At 41.2% G+C, this 18743-nt stretch overlaps 1 protein-coding gene across 1 annotated transcript in view; it reads right to left on the bottom strand.

Annotated features, from left to right (window-relative positions):
- The window catches only part of LOC102223489 (cyclin-dependent kinase 17), a 44803-nt gene that overhangs the window by 11879 nt on the left and 14181 nt on the right, over positions 1-18743 (bottom strand). Inside the window, exons 2-5 of the mRNA XM_005808026.2 lie at positions 13803-13947; positions 9893-10060; positions 3161-3294; positions 501-626 (exon numbers count right to left, since the gene is read on the bottom strand). Of these exons, the coding sequence (XP_005808083.1) occupies positions 501-626; positions 3161-3294; positions 9893-10060; positions 13803-13929 (555 nt within the window). The 5' untranslated portion in view covers positions 13930-13947. The remainder of the gene's footprint in view (positions 1-500; positions 627-3160; positions 3295-9892; positions 10061-13802; positions 13948-18743) is intronic.

The raw sequence follows: 18743 nt of genomic DNA, 5'->3' as shown, positions 1-18743 counted from the left end.
ATGGCTAAAATAAGCATTTTAGCTGGTTTCTGATTTATTAGCTGTGTTTATCATACTAAATGAAGTATGTCAATGTAATTCCACATGCTGGTGATACCCCATATGCTACCGACAGCATTTTGGCAAATTTTAGCTTATACACTAATGTTAGAATACTGAGTGCAGTAGGTCAACATGCTAGTGATAAAACCCACATCCTAATGTCAACATGCAAGTTGTTCTGCACGCCAGTAATAGCCAGCATGCAGAGGATGTTAATGCTAACAGATTTATTGAGTCATTTATTGCTTCTTAATAAGAGCTGTCACATTTTTCACTAGCGAATCTGCAACAAAGCAACATGATCTCCCCCAGCAGAGTTTTATAATCTGATCTGATGGAAGTCGGAGGCGAGCTACTGGGACTCTTTGCCTCTCGCTGGGCCAGTTGCCGTGGAAACCAGCCCAGTGGGAACCTCGGTAATGAGTGTGCGAGTGCAGGGAGAGGAGGCTGCAACTGACCAGCGAGGCGCGGCGGGAGCGGCGGCTCAGCGGCTGGTCGAAGGGCGGGCTGCTGAGCTGCAGCTTCTCCAGGTAGCCGTCTGGGATGCGGATGTCAGCAGGCAGCGACAGACGCTTGTTCAGGTCCTGAAAGCACACGGGGTCAAATGTTTATGCTTAAACATCAATTCATTTCATGGGAACAGCAACGTCCATTTTCAAAAGCTGGATTCAGTAATCTTTGATATACACGGTTAGGTACCAACAGGAGCTAATGGCTGATAGCCACTGTTGCTGCTCTGCAATCTGCTCCCATCACAGCATGAGGACAGACTAGCTTCTCCAACCTGGCTCAAGCTACATGAATATATGTAGTTAGAGAAATATTCACACCCTTTTTATGTTATATTACATCACAATTATAAACTTCTAAGTGGTTAATTGGGATTTGATTTAATCGACCCACACAAAGTAACCAAATGTTTTATCAAGGAACAAAAAAAGATGGATTTTTGTCATAATGTGCTACAAGTGTGGCAGACACATGGAGATTCTATGGAAGCGTTTAACAGCCAAAGATTAGAAATACATTCAGGAGCAGTATCTCATTAAATGAGAAAACTGTAATGTGTCAGAGCAATGAGAAACTCTCAGTTTAACTGGTTATAGCAAGATTGTTTCTTGTTTTAATCCGTTTTGCATCTCGTTATAACAAGGTTTTCTTGTTAAAAAGAAAAATCTTCTCATTTCAAAGAGAAAAATTTTAAATATAAAGAGATTGAAAACTTGTAAGAATGAAAATTTTCTTGTTTAAACCATTTAATTTCACTAAGTTTTACATCTGTTATAACGAGAAGGTTTTCTCTTTCAGACAAGTTGCTGCTCCCAATTTTATTTCCAAGCTCTGGCAGTAAAACTCTTCGGCAATATTCAGCTCCCCTGAGTCAAAATGTTGTCTTTGCTGGAAAAAGGAAGAAAAAAAAAACCTTACTGTATAAACACACACACGCCCACACACACACACCTCGTCATCTGAAGGCAGCAGGGCCCTTCCTGTCTAGAAGTTACAGCTTCTCCTCAGGATCAAAGCTAAACACCGGGAGGCGTGACAGCTAACAACTCATACTGTAGAGAAAACTCTCTGAACGTCTCACCGGCAGAACCTGAGCTGTCTGAAACCGAGGCAACACATTCATCTGACTGAAGAATAATGATGCTCAGTATAGATCGGACTTCAAATATTGTATTTATTACAGAAATTTCCACCAACTTAATTCTCAGTTAAATAATGGAACGATGTTGAACTGGCTTTATTTCTGTCATTACCGACTACTTTTGGACTCCGAATGTCTCCATGACAACCATTAAACACCATCTACCAGCTGTTTTGTGGTTATACCAAGAAAAACAAAACATCCGCAATGCTGACCTCACCACTGCTTCTCTACTCCAATTAAACTACCCATGATGCTGCGCTGCATCACCGTCAAATGACCAACCTCCAGAAAAAAAAGATATGAATTGTTAATATCGGCCCAGTTCTATTTATCAGACCAATACCAATATGATAAAAAAAAAAGATTAATATTTGGTGCCGATATATTTTGCATTCCTACTCTGAATCATAAAAGTTCAGTAAAAAATAAATAAATAACAAGAACAGGAAACAGGAAATAAACTGCTCTGTCACATTTCTTACATTTCTAGTCATTTTATGAGGCACAGATGAATAAGTAAGAAGTTAGCTTTTTACAAATTTGTAAAATTGTTTTGGATTAGTTTCTATATTTTTGAGTGTTTATAAGGATGAACTGTGTGTTCTGAACAGAATTACTAAAACAGAATTTTTTGTTACTTCCACATAACAGGCCCAATGTGTTTATGCTGATTGTGTGTGTGTGGGGGGGGGTGTGTGGGCGTGTGTGTGCTGAGTCAAGTGATCATTACCACATCCTTGAGTTCCTCTTCTGTTCTGCACCCAGCATTCAAAACAAGTGAAAAATAGGTCAGTGTAGTTGTGAGCGAGAACCCACATTAGCATCAGAGGTGCTGGGTTTTGATTTGTTCTGTTCTCTTCTTGGCCAGCAGGGGGCAGTACGCCTCCAGACTGAGTGGCTGCTGGAACACACACATTTCTGGTTTACCACCTCAGCTGGTTGCTTTAATCACTAGAGAAGAACAACACACCAGTAGTGCTGAGGGTCAGAGTGTGCGTTCATAAACCCATAGAGAATTTATCCAAGATGGGAGCTCTTCTTGTTCTTACAGCTGAGCTGGAAAAAAGGACTGAATCCATTCATCATATCTGACACCTCAGGGTGGTTCTCTGGATTTTCTGCTTGATAAAAAAAACCCCTCAAAACATTACTGATTAGATCTAACACGGCTGAACCTGACCACAGAATAAAAATGGACCGCGCTGGTTTCCAGCATCAGAGCTGGTGACGGCCAAGTGTTTAAATGCCCACTTGGTAGAAAATCTTTTTTCCAGTCTGCTCTCGAGCTGTGACAGCTGACATGGAGAAAAATCATACAGTCTCTCTACCAGATCCTCCAGGGAGCATCGCAGATATCAGTATCCTCACATCCAGAGCCGAGGAGTCAGTTGCCGACCCTGCCCCCCTCTTAGCCCACTGCAGTGTGTGGGCGTGTGTGTGTGTGTGTGTGTGACAGGGTCTCACCTCCATGGAGATCCGGCGGTGAACTCTGTTCCTCAGACAGACGCCCGTCGGGGACTGGACCTCGTCTGAAGATGTTCCTGAAGCCTGGTCGCTTTCCCCATCAGAACCCATCTTCAGGTTCTCATGGACGATGTCTGGATAGAGAAAAGTAAACCAACCGCACAGTTATTTCAAATAAAATTTACTGAGGGCCCCTTAGTATGAATCAGATCTGCTCCAGGATGGGTGTTTTCACACTTTGATAGTCTGGTAGACTCTGTTCAACAGAGGACTAAAATCCCAACCTTTGTTACATTTCCAGCTGCTGCAGTTCACTTTCACACTCAACTGTGTCAAATGAATCAAACCCTTTGAAAAACTTGTTTACCCTATAATAAGTGGGGGCGCTGCACCAGAAACCACTGAAGAAAACAACATAACGACATGGAAGTTGCATTATGACATAACACAACTTCCTTCTTCACAAAATGTAAACAAAAATAGAGTGGTGTCAAATTTTAGTGCTTGTAGGATTTCTCTTTTTAAAGGACCTCAAGTCATTTGTCTTGCTAGCTCTAGATTTGCACGTTTGTTTACCCAGAATGCCCTGCGCAAAAGCAGGAAGTCTACTTCCTGCTTTTGGAGTGGTCTTTAGTCAGCTTGGCATTCACATATGCATTTAAACAACATCAGAGTTTACTTCAACTCAACTGAGATCGAGGTTTGTAGGCAGATCAGTTTGATTTTTTGGTCCACATCAGAGTTGAATTGTGGATTGACACGTTCCCAAACAAACCGGACTTTCTAGGCAAACGGACTGGAGTTGGGTTAAAGTGGACTAAACAGAGTGAATGCATCCTAAAACTCCGTAGTACTCCTGTACATCTACGGGTGGCTTTCATAAACTCAGGTTCTCCTCCAGCCTTGATCGACACAAAGTCAGTCGTTTTAAACCTTTCAATTGTTGCCCTGAGCTGAGCAGGTTTAGAGAATTAGCTTCTCTATTGGTGCTAATCCTGTCCATTGAAGATCCAAACATGACAGTGTTAAGCGTAAGGCACTAAAAAAATTAGCTGGGGGCTGCATTTAAGCTAGTCTCTACCTCAATAACATGTTTTCCTGTCTTTCCCTTTTTGAGAGAAAGGGCCTCCGAGTCATTTCCTTTTTACACTTAAAGTAGGCAGTCATGGATATGCAAATCATTGTCATCTTCAATAAGCGACATCTTCTAATGCACAACAACAATCAGCACTGGAGTCCCCCAGGGGTGTGTTTTCGGCCCACTAATCTCTCTCTGCACAAATGACGAAACCTCAGGAGACCAGTCTGTGGGTTTGCATACAACACCAGCTATTAGTCTGACCCAGGACAGAGGTGAGTCTGCATACAGGTGGAAGGTGGATCAGCTGGCCCAGTGGTCTGATCAGAACCGCCGAGAGCTCAGCCCAATAAAGAGAAGACGGTTGACATCTGAAAACACTCTGGAAGTCCTGGATCACTTCTGACTTCTAGAACTCTCCATTCAGGAGATGTACAGGTCTAGGGTCAGGCAAAAAGCACAGATAACCTCTCTGCAGACCCCGCACAGCCTGGACACAAACAGCTTAAGCTTTCACCATCAGCAACAGAGCATCATTTGCCTCAAATGTTGCTGCAGTTTTTCTAAGGCTTTGCATTTAGTTAAAGAGAGATTTCATAGCAGGCGTTTTCCCACCTCAAACATTCACTCAATGTCTCGCTGCTCGACACAGTAACAGTTATCAAACGAACATGGAGCTGAAAGTCCTCCTTCCAGGCTACGACGAGAAACCACAGCCTGCTCCATTTCCTCCCAGGCAATAAAACTCCCACCACTACTGAAACCCAGCTGGAGAAAATGTGTGTATGTACATGCCCCATGCCCACCCTCTCCTCCATTCACACACACACACATATATATACACAGTTAATGAGTAGATATGGCTGAGCAGTTCTGTCATCAACGTGTCAGCGCCACAAAACAAGGAGCCTGTCATCAAACGTGACGCTCAGAGAAGGAATCAGATTTAAATGGGAGATTAAATTTTGAACATAACCGTTGCATTATTATAGATGAAATATTAAAACGTCTGCCACCTCCCGCTATGATCAAAACATTTCTACCTTTTCCACTCCATTCCGCTGTTTCCTAAAAGAAAGCCGACGAAGTACCACTACTGTTCGACGTAACGTATAATTACCAGTTTAGTTTGCTGAAATGACCTCCATTTATTTAGAAAAAAACAAAACGGAAAGAGGAAGAGGTCTGAATCAGACAATATTTCCATGCAGGGGTTTTGTTGAGTGCGCAGAGAAAGGTGTGGGAGGAGAGGAGGAGGAAAGGAGCCAAATATGAGAATTTCCTGGTAGGTTTGCAGGCAGAGCAGGAAAAGAATGGCTTTTGTTCCTTTATTCTCTTTTGCCCATTAGATAAGTCATATTTGATGAGATTTGTGCAAAATCCACAGAAACACATGCGGACGTTTAGATTTGTCTATAAAATCAGTGACTCCATCAAGATACCACCAGTCATGATGATAAAACTCTGGATTTCTGTACAACTGTCAAGAAATATAGTCATCAATAAAACACAATTGCATGTTTGTTCGGTTGGTTTTTTTTTTACATGCAACGGTCTTTCTTGAATGTTTTGTTCTAAAAATTAATAAAAACACCAATTAAAAACGATAAAGTTGGTATTTAGCAGGGGTTTTTTTGGCATGCGTATCACTATGTTTTGACTTCACTAAACCTAAACATGAGCAGAAGAAGAAAAACAACTAACCTCAAAGAAAAACACACGCAGGATTCCTGTCCTCCACATTCTGAGCCATGCTCAAGTTATCGCCACCCAGCAAGAGCATTTAAACATTTTGGATTTAATTTCACAATCCATGTGGGCAGATTTTATTATTTTTTTAAATAATCATAGGAACACATGTTTCCTTTTGAATAATAACTTTAATACTGCGTCCAGGGCTTTAACTAATGCTTATTTTTGTTTTCAGTTGTGGATCAGGCTTCATCGATAAAAATCCAATTTCGTTCTCTTCGTTTTATTATCATCACCAGGACAGTTTGGCATCGGAAATCCAGATCAGTTTTCTCAAATTTTTTTTATTGTTGAATCATTTCATTTATTTTCCATTAATAAAATCATGTCGTTGTAGAACTTGAACTTTACCCTCAGAATTTTGACTTTTGAAGAAAAAAAAAAAAAGAATCATTTGAAAACAGCTTCCTTTATTTACTCAGAAAATCTCCGTCTGATATTAAAATTGTTATTGTTTAATGGCCTAAAATATGTGAATCTGACAAAAAAAAGGAAGCAGAAAAGCTTATTTTATAGATTTATAATTCAGGCTGTATATTTAAAATTGATCCGTTTTACTCGATAGGCTCTGCTCATCTATTGTTTCAAAAATCATTTCAGAACTGTGTCAGATTTTCAGTATTTTTGCCACAATTTAATCCAACATCGCAAATCAAATAAACAGACCGATTGCTGTTATTTTAGTAAAATGACTGATCACAAATGGAAAATCAAACTTAATATCTTTACTTTTTTTTATTTTTTCTCCCCTATGTCTCTCCCAATCTTGTTCCCTCTTTGGTTTCGCCTCCTCTTCCTCCTGAGGGTTCAGTAGGCAGCAGCTTATCTCAGTGCTGCTCTTTAACTCGTGTACATCTTCCCCAGATTCTTTGGCGTGATTTAATCTGTCCTACTTTCCTTGCCGCTCAACCTTCAACTATTTTCGCATACCTCTCCGCCATCTCTTCCCTCCCAGAATTCCTCCTGTGTGAATAACCCAGACTTTGTGTTTTCATTCCATCAGCCGGCTCCGTTAAAACATCCACATACCGCTTCTCCGTTCGCTTCTTTTGTTTGGCTCTATAACCAATTTCTCACCCAAAAAAACTTTCGTGAATTCACTTTGCAGCTGTTTTTACTCTGCGTTTCATCCTGAATAATTAAACTCAACCTTTTTTTCCTTTCTCATACTGAAGCTCTGAAGCTTCCCCTCTCTCTGCTCCTCCTCATTAGCATGTCTGATAATGAACACAGAGCGCAGCAGCTAGATGTGGAACATCCACGTCCTACTTAGCTGTCCTGTTTTTACATCCAAGTCCCTCTAACTGGGACAGGGTCCAGTGTGGGGCTCAATGGGTCCTTTTAGCATTTGTTGGACAGAACGGTTCTGAGAATCCTGCCGCCGCATTCAGGAAGGAAACATGCTGAGGTACAGATGACTGATTTATAGCAACATAGGAACATGAGGAGGATGATAACTGATGTCTAATGTATAGATAGTTGGGAACATTGGCGTTTCTTTTACAAGCAGAGATTTGAACAAAAAACTATTGGCTGCACTCTTTAAGAGGACAGAATCACTGAAGGATCTGTGCGTTACTGCTGCAGCACAGCTACAGGACAGGAGGTTAGAAAAGGTACGGTTTTCATATTTTCGAAGTTTGAGCGTTATAAATTACAAGTAACGCTCAATAATAGACGATCAAAGGAGTGGGTAGAAGAATAAACTTAGGAAGTTAGAAAGGTTACAATTGATTTTAATTCAGGGTATTTATATAGCGCCAATTCACAACTGATGTCGTCTCAAGGCACTTTAAATGAGCAAAGTCAATTCACTGCAAAAATTCATTGACTCATTACTTCAAGACCAATGTGCATAATTCTGTTTCATTCATGTTTCTGGATTTATTTTTCCTTTTAAATAACCTCATACACCACCTTTTAGGCTTCACACCATACTGAGTCGTCTTCTCTTAGTCAGAGCTTCTGTGTTTCTGTTGACCAAATAATTGCGCAATTCAAAATAAAAAAAATAAAAATTGCTTAATGAAAACATGGCAATTTAAAAAAAAACTTGTCGTTTTTTGATAAAAACTTTTGACACTAGAATGAGATGTTCTTAGACTGTATCAAAATTACTTTATTTTGCAAAACTGCAATGGAAACACTTTCTGAATCACAGGAGTCACGTGATCAACAACTGGATGTTGCCACTGGCGCAAACCACAAAGAAAAAGGTGACAGGACGTGGTAGGAGGATGATTTTTAGTGACTTATGTAAACAAACGTAATCACGTGTGATTTCAATCATAGTTCTAATTATATGGAAATACCGCAAACGTGAAATTGTGTTTTTTCGACATTAGCGTAATACTGACAGAGTTTGTAATGGAAACACAGCTAGTGAAAAGTTATTAGAGGTTAGGCCTAAAGAGCGGTGTGTTTATAATAGGGGGAAAGAAAAAATCTGATTTTGCTTTAGTTCCCAAGCAGCAGATCACCGCTTGGGACCTAAAGCCAACCTTGAAAATTAGCTGATTGTAGTCACTCAATGATTTCTTGGTGACTACAACCTTGGCTTATGTTTAACAAAAACTTTAAACCAAAACTGCAAGGTAACCAAATGAATCTGTGATGCTAAATCCACAACGCACATGATGCAATATTTCACTGGCTAGAACTGAAACAATGCAGCTGCTGCTCAGCAGTGTCAAGGATGGATCCTCTGAATTACCTCATGGTGATTCCTGAAAGTATTGAGGCAATGCTGTCATCTGGGAGGAAGTTTGGGGTCACAATAAATGGGCACTACTATCTACAGAGCTGCTGAAGGCAAAGCTGATCTTCTAACAGCGCTCTGCATTACAATCATTTTATCTCAGGGCTTTTTTTTTTTTTTTTTTAAAGGTTTTTATTGGCTCTAGTGGCCTTTATTTGATAGTTAATTGACAGGAAAGTGGGTAATGAGAGAAGGGGGAAGACATGCGGCAAAGGTTGTCAGGACGGGAATCGAACCTGCAACAGCTGCGTCGAGGACTAAGGCCTCCTTATGTGGGTTGTGCTTAACCCCTGCGCCACCACAGCACATCCCTCTCAGGGCTTTAAATAAAGCGGTTTGCTTTGTGTTCTGAGTGACATCGTATTTTGTTTATTCTATGTTATATTTAGAATTCCTAATTGCTCTTTCTGAACCATTTGAAAGAAGGTTTACTGTTCTACTTCTAACTGCACTGACTGAACAAATTAAAGTTATGCTGTTTTTACATGTTTAACCATGTAAAAGCTCGTGAAGCTGTTGGTGTATTTAAGTGTGCTGTGCTGCTGAAGAGTTGTGAAACAAATTTGTAATTCAGTACATTTATGTTAGTGTTTAAAAAAAAAGGAAAACATTTTACATCAATTCAGCTGTTTTTCCTGTATTGGCCAACACTAAACCTCTCATATTGGTATTGGTATTGGAAGTGGATCGGTGCATCCCTATTCCTAGTCTGATTACTTTAGAGCCTTTTGTCAACTGAACATTTACCATAGAAGCATGTAAATAATAACATAAATGATAATTGGTTCTTGTGTCCTGTGAATCATCTTGTCACCCCTTAACGGCTGTGGCTTTGACACAGTCTGTTGCGTGGCTCAGCTGAGATGAATCAGCTCACACAGGAAGCTGTGTCACGTCTGCCTGGGTCCCACATCGAGCAGCCCAGGCAGGAGGGTGGGGGAGAACAGTGGAGCAACAGGGAAGCTGGCTCATGGGAATGACGGCGAGTCATTCTGTGGAGTGTGTATCTGCATATGTGAGGAAGGACGGTGGAAATCTCAGCATCATGACACGCTTCCTGTCTGCTGCCGGATGCCATCTGCTCGTTTCCTTCCGTTCCTTCGTGTGTGTGTGTGTTGTGTTGTGTTGTGTTGGCGAGGCTCACCCAGGCGGCTGCCGTTGTTGCGGGGCATGGCCATGAAGGACCCCAGGCTCCCGCCGATGACGCTGTGCGGCCGGCGGAGCGGCGGCTTCTTGAAGGAGCCGGTGTACTGGTGCAGGAAGGAGTGCATGCTGTGGGAGGTGGGGGGTCGGCCATTCCTCATGAAGGGCTCTGCAGCAGAAAAACGAGGGCGGCTAAGTTAAAATCGATGCAAGAAACAGGAGACAGACCTTCAGGTAGAAAACCTAAGCCACAGTCAAACTCTAATCATCTCATAAATCACATATAGAATGGATACATTCATAACAACAAAATATTACATTAAATTTAAGCCAACATGTTTAAAACAGAACCAATAAACAGCCTAAACTATAAAAAGCCACATAAGTATGTGTCAAATGAAAAGCTGCAAATGTTTTATTTTAAAAATTTAATAAAGCAAGTAGGCAGCATAATTGTTTTGTTCCATAGACACATGAACCAATAAACTGAACATTTGATCATAAAAATACACTTGACTGCTTACAGATTAGAGGTTTGTCCTAGTGCTGTACAATGACAGGCTAACCACTTTAGCATTTCCAGCCAAAACCAAGTTAAGCCAACAGTGGCTTCAACCCTTAATGTTAAAAAAAATATATGTTAACAAAAGTAGGCAAGTAGCTAGCCAAGTCACCAGCCAAGTCAATTGGTATTTAAAGAGACAGCTAATACAGTGACTTTGACATGCCAAATATGTTTCGCAGACTTTCTGTCGATAAAAACACAGATAAGCTGGGCGTGCCGTGGTGGTGTAGCGGTTAGCGCGACCCATGTTTGGAGGCCTTGAGTCCTCGATGTGGCCGTCGCGGGTTCGACTCCCGGACCCGGCGACATTTCCCTCAGGTCTTCTTCCCTCTTCTTCCCCCTTTCCTGTCAGCATACTTTCAAAAAATAAGGGATACTTGAGCCCACAAGAAGACCCCCTGGCGGGGTACAAAAAAAACAAAAAAAACACAGGATAATTTAGGAAAAAGGGTGAGCTGCTTTGGTGTTTCCTCACTTTAGCAATGCTAATGCTAAGCTACACCAGTAGAGTTATGGATCATGTTTACCTTCTTTACTTTGAAACCAAGGTAGCCACTGTAACCCCCAAAATAATTTTTAACAAGGACTAGATGTGTTTCAATCATGTAATGTTGAAAGTCTTTGATGTTATCGTTATTAGCAGCAGTAGCTAGTAGCTGTCCTAATTATTCTGCTACTTAAAAGAAACTAATGCTACTTAAAAGAAACTGGCAGAAAATATTCTAAGCTCGTTCATAAAAGGTAACTTGACTCTTTGTTTTCTATAAAAGCAGGACAGCAAAAAATGTTTGTAGCTAACCCTGTAGCATCTTTACCAACCAACAATTAGCACATTGCGTTTGTCCAACCAAAACATATGATGGATTGAAAGAAAAGCAAATGTACACAAAGGTTACAGACAAGGTGAGCAAATCCCTTCAACTGGATCTTAACATTAATATCTTTACCTCCCTTGAGAATGATGGGCAACAGACCACAATAGGCTATAAGCCTTTGTTTATTCATTTGGAACTTCAACTACAAACTTTGGTAAGCAAGTAACCCAACCAGGTTTTCTGTCAAGATTGGATGAACCAGCAGTTTCAACACTAAAATTCATACATTCTGTTTCATTTTGACTTATAAAAGTAAGTCTCTAGTCTGCGGATTATCTGTCTGCTCACACAAACCATCTGCTCCATGTCTGCTCTTTAAAACTGTACGTTCAAAGTCTCTGTCATGTTCCTACAAGCTAGCCTTACATTTAACAGCATGCTGCCTTCAGGGGCTAAAACACCGGGGAATTACAAGATGAACGCATCTCATTTCTAGAGGTGGTACAAATCTTAAAAGTGAGCTTTTTTTATGGAAATCCTGGATTTCAGTGGAGTGACTGTTTAGGTTCACTCTACTCTCAAGTATGAATTTATGTGTTTCTGCCCTTTGAAATGGTTTGAAATCACTGGTGCCCTGTTAGTCAAACATTTTGCTTCTGAATGGAGTAGTTTAGCCTCGTACTGCTTTATGCAGCTCAAACACGTGAAGATTCTATGGTTTGACCCAAACACCTGCTAAAGTGCCTCTAATTCATGTGGTTTCACTAGCTGCAGCTCGTCGTTAAACTCTGTTATTAGTGAGTCATTCTGAGCAGAAAGCGACAGGGAAAAGGCTGAAAAGGCAAATGTGCTGGAAAAGACGGATGCGAGTCCATTTATTCTGAAAGTTGTCGATAAGTGGCAATAGACTACTTTCATGTGTCAGTCAATCCAACGGCTTCTAGCTGTGTGTAGCTGTGGTACCAAGAAGGATGTTATATAACTGTAAAGATTGAATAAAAGTGGGTCTCTTTCTGAACAGTGGGTGTCTGTTCTCTACAGATTTGCTGCTTTTTGTTTGAGTGGGCAGGCAATACCAATGTCTGCAGTCTGTTACTCCGTCACCTGGGTGAGGTAAGGTGCAGAGCACAGAGATGTGAAACATGTTCATGTATAGGATGAGGTCAGGGTTTGGCTACGTTGGAGTTCAAGTGAATCAGGAAGAAAGTAATAAAAGTCAACATAACGTCGTCTGAAATCTCAGATACAGGACTCCTTGTGTGTGTGTGGGGGGGGTGAAGTAGCTCCATTCTGTTACATAACTTGATGCAGAGCGACTCGGTGCAAGCCGCTGCAGCTGCAACTGACTCGCTCACAGAGCCATCTTTCTTAATTCATGGACATCGGCGCTTCATAATCTCAGCACCCCTGAGTGCTGTCAAGACCCAGAAAGCTCAGCGGAGAGCTGTTAAATGTCTGCTGCTGACAGACGTGTGGAGGGAGAAGCTTTACTGCCGCTCCTCAGGCAACAGTATCACCTCAAACCATGGATTCATTTTTATTATTCCAACAATTCCAAAGGGCTAAAGGAAATAATACCAACATGTGTTTCTATGTTAAGGGAAATAATGCGATTGGACACTTGAAAGGTCGTTGAGAGATTTTTTGGCAGGTTATCAATTTTCAGAAAAAAAAAAAGTGCTGCTCTTTCTATGGTAGAGGTAGTCGTTTGGAATCCAAAAGGATATTAAGGAATTGCAAAATGCGTTACTGTGACAGGCCTATTAGACGCAAGTACAGCTAAACCTGTCACAATAAGTAATAAATCAATTGCATGATGATTTCCATTTGGACAACAGCCGATAAAGAGATGCTCTCTTCTGGTGTCGTTGGAAAGCTGCCATTTTTAGAAAACTTTAGTAACTAGTTTGCACTACCCGACACTTTTGCCGTTTTTACTGTCTAAGCCACAGGTGTCAAACTCCAGTCCTCGAGGGCCGCAGTCCTGCAGTTTTTAGATGTGCCACAGCTACAAAACACTGAAATGAAATGTCTTAATTACCTCCTCCTTGTGTAGATCAGTTCTCCCAGCCTTGCTAACGACCTAATTATTCTATTCAGGTGTGGTGCAGCAGAGGCACATCTAAAAGTTGCAGGACAGTGGCCCTCGAGGACTGGAGTTTGACACCCCTGGTCTAAGCTGAATGGTGTATTTTTCTGCAGTGCTATTATGGTTACAGAGACTTCACAATCCATTCCAACTATTGTAGTTTTGTCCATTTATTTTGGATATTTAAAATGTTTTCCCGTCCCAGTGTTAAATGTTCTACAGAAATGTACATTTTGTGATCTTAAAGTGGGTGTACTCAAATCGTTATGCCATTATTATTATTATATTAGTTTAAAATGGTCTCCAAATGACAATATTGTCGTCTATCGCAATAATTTCAGGGACGATTTATCTGACAGGATGGCGACTCAGCAAAATTTGCATCCCACTTTAGGTACCAGAATAAACGAGGTTTTACAGTGAACTGTCATCAGGTTGTTACCGTTGTCCTTCGTCCCTCCGTCCTCGATGGTCATCTGCTCGGCCAGTTCGGACAGAGATTCGTCGATGGTCAGACTGGGCCGGAGAGTTAACGACAGGCGCTTCTTTATCCTCTTCATCTTCTCCATAGCAGGGCAGTTCACAGCCTGTCAACACACATATCCACACACACACACGGTCAGCTTAAAGTGAAGACGTCCAGTATTTTAGGGTGGTTTTGCTGAATGTTGCGATATGCCAGACGGGGGATTACACAAGCACCGGCACGGTCCAAAATATCCCCGCTCATGAATAACGGAACGCTGCTTTTAATCCAATATTCATTCACTTTGCAAATGCCTGAACAGAGCATGAATAAAGCATGAAGACGGCATAAATAAAGGATGTGCATCACAGCCTGCAACATAGCCGTTTTTCACCTACACACACGTTCACATGGGTACGGAGGGAGAAATTAAGATCTGATGAGGAGGGGCTGGCAGACTAAGTGTGTGTTGTGTGCAGTCGTCCAGGTCACAGGAAACACCTTGCTCAATCTGCTCCGAGCCAGTCCCTGCTCATTGTGTCACCCTCTGTTATTGCGATAGTGTGTCTTTGCGCGATTATTCCGTGTGTGTGTGTGTGTGTGTGTTTGTGGGTGAAAAGGGCATGCGAGCACGGCTCGAGGAAACGGGGTGAGGAAGCAGCAGTAGAAACGCCCCGTCCGTCCCGTCTGAGCCGCGGTGAGAAGCTAGCCGCCCCTCCGCCGGTACCGTCCGCCTCCATCGGACTCCGTCAAGGTTATTGGCTCGTCTTGTATAAAAAGGACACCATCAGTGTGTCAACACACACACACACGCCTGCAACAATTTGTCATTGATGACAGAACATGGTGAGAACCTCTTAATGAATCAGCATCACAAGCTCGCACCAACACATAAGCCATCTTAGTTTTATTTTGTCTTGAGGGAATGTCATGAAATAATAATAATAAATAATAATAATCTTCAGTGGCTGAAGACATATTTAAGGATGCATCATGCCTCCACCAACTCCAGAACACCAATAAAAACCAACCCATTTGCTTTAGTTAGCATGAATAGCTTCATTTATGTTTTTTACATAACAAATCATGTCTTTGAATCTTACAATTATGACTTAGAAAGTTGAAATGATCATTTTGTCTAACATAACTGAAAGTCAACAATGTGACTTTATATCTCTTAATTATGACTTTGAATCTCATAATTACGTCTACAAGTCAAAATTGGGTCTTCCTCCTGGACTTTTATTTTTTCTTTCATGACAGAAATGGGTTTCCATACTCATCCCTCACTAAGTAAATATATTTTTTCAACAAGTGTAAATTGTGACTTTAAATGTCATCAATCGCTGTTTTTATTTAGTGCATTTTTTCCAAACCAAATATCCACACATTACATTTGAGTTTTGTCAAATAAAGAAAATGAATTTATTGTAATTTTTTTTGTTGTTTTACAGGACTGCCAAATAGTGTGAAAGGAGTTTTTATGATGAAATCTGTGTCTAATACATTGCAGTGGATGTTGAAATCATGAACTATGCTGCTAAAAGACATCTAGGGATTTCCTCTAAAGAGAAATAGTGTAGAGTTAGGTTTTACATAACCACGTACAGAAAAAAATGTTTAACCATTTCAATCTGTTGGAAAATATTGTTTCCATTTTAATGTTTATCCTCACCCTCTTTCCTAAAGATTTTCACCATCCTACTCGACAACATGTGTTAGTGACCACTGCTCCAGAGAAAATGCATCATGCCAGCCCTGGTGGCCCCATGTGATGAGAACTTCCAAACAGCTTACCAGGGAGGAAAAACAAGAAAGTGAAACAGTTTAACGAGGCTGAAAAGTGCAGCTTGTAAAGATAGGGGGGTAAAAAAAAGTAAAATAACTGCATCCGAAAACAACAACAAAAAAATCCTCGTACAATCAAATTCTTCCCCTCCGCCTCCCGCTCCGTGCGCACACTCATTCTATGAGATAAGTGCTCTTTGTCCCCCCAACACAGAAGTGTAACAGAGCCGGGTTTTATCTCTGCACCAAACCAAAACAAAGGGACTCATGTGACATGTGTGTGTGTGTGTGCGCGCGTGTGTGTGTCAAAACTGGCACATATGAATGATGCGTCTGCATGCAGGCGGGGAAATGATTTCAGCATGAAAAGGATCAGAAGCAACCCACCAGTGGAGGTAGAAGCGCTGAGGGGGAAGCTGCCCCCCACCACCAACACACTCGCTCTTTTCATCATCAGCAGCATCTCCAGATATTCACGCACACACTCGTTTTGACCCACATTTCCGACATCCCCCATTCCTTTGGATGCCTCGCAAGTGCACCCTGGGTAGTCGGGAGGAGAGGACTTCAAAGGACGAGAAGGTGGGCCGAGGGTTGCCGGGGACGAGGCCTAATTACTCGCTTAATTATGACCCACTCTGCAATCTTCCTACCGTGCCTTCGTCTCACCCCCCTCCTTCGTTTTATAACTCCCAAAATCAGGGTGAGGTAATGAAATGGAAAATGTGGCTTTTTTTTAAAGTTCAATCCTGGAGATGAGGCTAAAAGTGACTGAGTGGGAGGAGGAAGAGTGTGAAAAGATGGGCGAAGAAGAACAGAGAGACGGGGGAGAAAGAGAAATGGAGAGAAAATGTGAGTTTATTTCAGAAAGCAGAGCCATAATGGAGTCTTTGCGTTTGGTTAAGAGCCATGAAATCAGCAGAGTGAAGGCAGGCGTGTACAGTACTGCTGGGGGACGGGACTTGCTCAGGCCGAGGCGGTCCGACTCCATGTTTAGAGATTTCAGGAGCTGAATTCTGCGTTTATGAGAAGTTTGGTTGAGAGACGGAAATGATGGAAGTTCTGGCATTTAATGAATAAGAGGGGAGGTGGGGGGGAATCTGATGGACCTCAGTTAAAATCAGCCAACAATGCTAACTTCAGGTTGATTGGCTGGACCAGATCGGTTATTCATATCAGGTTGCATTCATACAGGCAGTTCCCTCTTCATTTATAAATCATCTGCTATGAATCATTGCCTATAACATATGCATGAAAATTACAGTAGCTACAGTGCACTTTGGTACACTGTAGACTTAGCATTAGCTATGCAATGATTCCACTAACATAACAAGATGATGAAAAATATTGGGTTCATGTAAAAACTTCCCATTTTATATTTTTTCCATAAAAATAGGTTTTGTAAACCTGAAACAAGGTTTGACAGCAACGGTTCAATGGATAATAACAGCAGTAGGCAGTTTCTTGCTATTGCGCCAATAGTAAGGCTAATTTTATATTTAGTGTTTAACTGTGAAAACATTTAGCACACCTACCTTCCCCTAAATCAAATTTCCCAGATGCATTCCTTAAGCACTAATTTACTTGACCGTTTCATAAACTTTCAGTTGAATAAAATGCAACATTTGTGTACATTTATATTCATGCTCTTGTTTTGAAGTGGGTGAAGACTGTTTATGCAGAGGTTTCGGTTCCTGTCATTGCATTCTGTCTATTTTCCCTTGTTTTAATTTAAGCATAAAACACACAGGGACAAAATTAAACAGACAAAGGAGAACAAGATATAAACATAAATACAATATCTAAGGACATTATAGAACATGTAAATTATCATATAAAACATAAATAGGTGCTTGAGTGTTGTCTTTCAAGGGGAGCTATAATTTGAATTGAAGTTAGCACTTTAGCACTAGGTAAAAACAGTGTTGGTGAAGCACAACAGCATTAGCTAACACTAAATAGCATATTGGTATAGCGCTTTAGCAACAGCTTCTGGTAAATACCATGTTGTGTACTGCTTTAGCATTAGCTACTGCTCAATACCGTGTTCGTGTAGAGCTTTAGCATTAGTGGGCCTAATGTTTATGACTAGTGCTTTAGGGCTAGTCAGCTTTTTTTTCATTTTGGGGTTTAAGCTATTCACCAGCCCCCATCAAAATGCCCAACACAATCACAGATTCACTAATCAGGCTTTTACCAGTCGATACTGATTTACAGTCTTCTTTGGTGCATGCTGTGACATTTCTGATTATAGTTGATTTTCTTTCTATGCACTAAAAAACATACATTAAATTGGCGTAAGCTTTATTGCAATTTAATTTAAATGATCAAAAAGTGCTCAGGATTCCTAATAATGGTGCACAGAGAAATCGTCCCCGAGTTCCTTGATTTTGGGAGACTGGCCAATGACCGACACTTGCATGCTAAATAAATTTTACTCTCTGCAAAGGTCTGAACATCAGCCACTGTCCCCTTTTGCTCTGCTATGAGAAAGGACTGACTGACAGACCTGCCCACCAGGTCACGTCTGCATACGTGTGGTTAACAACAGTCACCTTACTGTTGCCAAATTAACAACTTTGTTGCTATATTTAGCAGCTTTTCAGGCAAAGAAATCTGCGATTGGCCTAAGCATCGATGGGGTTCATAGAACTTCTTATGGCACCATTTAAGGGGAAAGAAACAGGCTCCTTAAAAACGCATGACTTCAACATAGAAAAACACATCTGTTTTTTGTGCCGAGTGTGCATTACAAAGATAATACGTCTGAGCAGATGCAGTTTTTCTCATTCTAAATCAGATGGACATGTCCCCTTTAAATAGCTCTGAGATAGCTACAGATGTTTATTCTGACAGAATCAGAGCAGGAACAATGAACAGAGCGGAGTCGACCCGTCGACAGCAACACCGTCTCCTATAAAGAAACCCAGCAGCTAACGATGTTGAGAACCGCTGCTTAAAATAGGCACTCATATGAGAATCACAACCGGTTTAAAATAGATGAAATCATCTCCATCTTTTAGGAAGACGGGACGAAACCGGGCCCAAGGAAAAAAAATGATCTCACGCATTGAAGAGACCCATTAATCAATGCCAAGGTTTTATTCACGCCTACATTAGCCATGAGGT

The sequence above is a fragment of the Xiphophorus maculatus genome, chromosome 17 (genome assembly GCF_002775205.1).
Source record: "Xiphophorus maculatus strain JP 163 A chromosome 17, X_maculatus-5.0-male, whole genome shotgun sequence".
NCBI lineage: Eukaryota > Metazoa > Chordata > Actinopteri > Cyprinodontiformes > Poeciliidae > Xiphophorus > Xiphophorus maculatus.
Note: the sequence above shows the minus strand (reverse complement) of the source record. Positions and strands in the feature narration are given on the sequence as shown.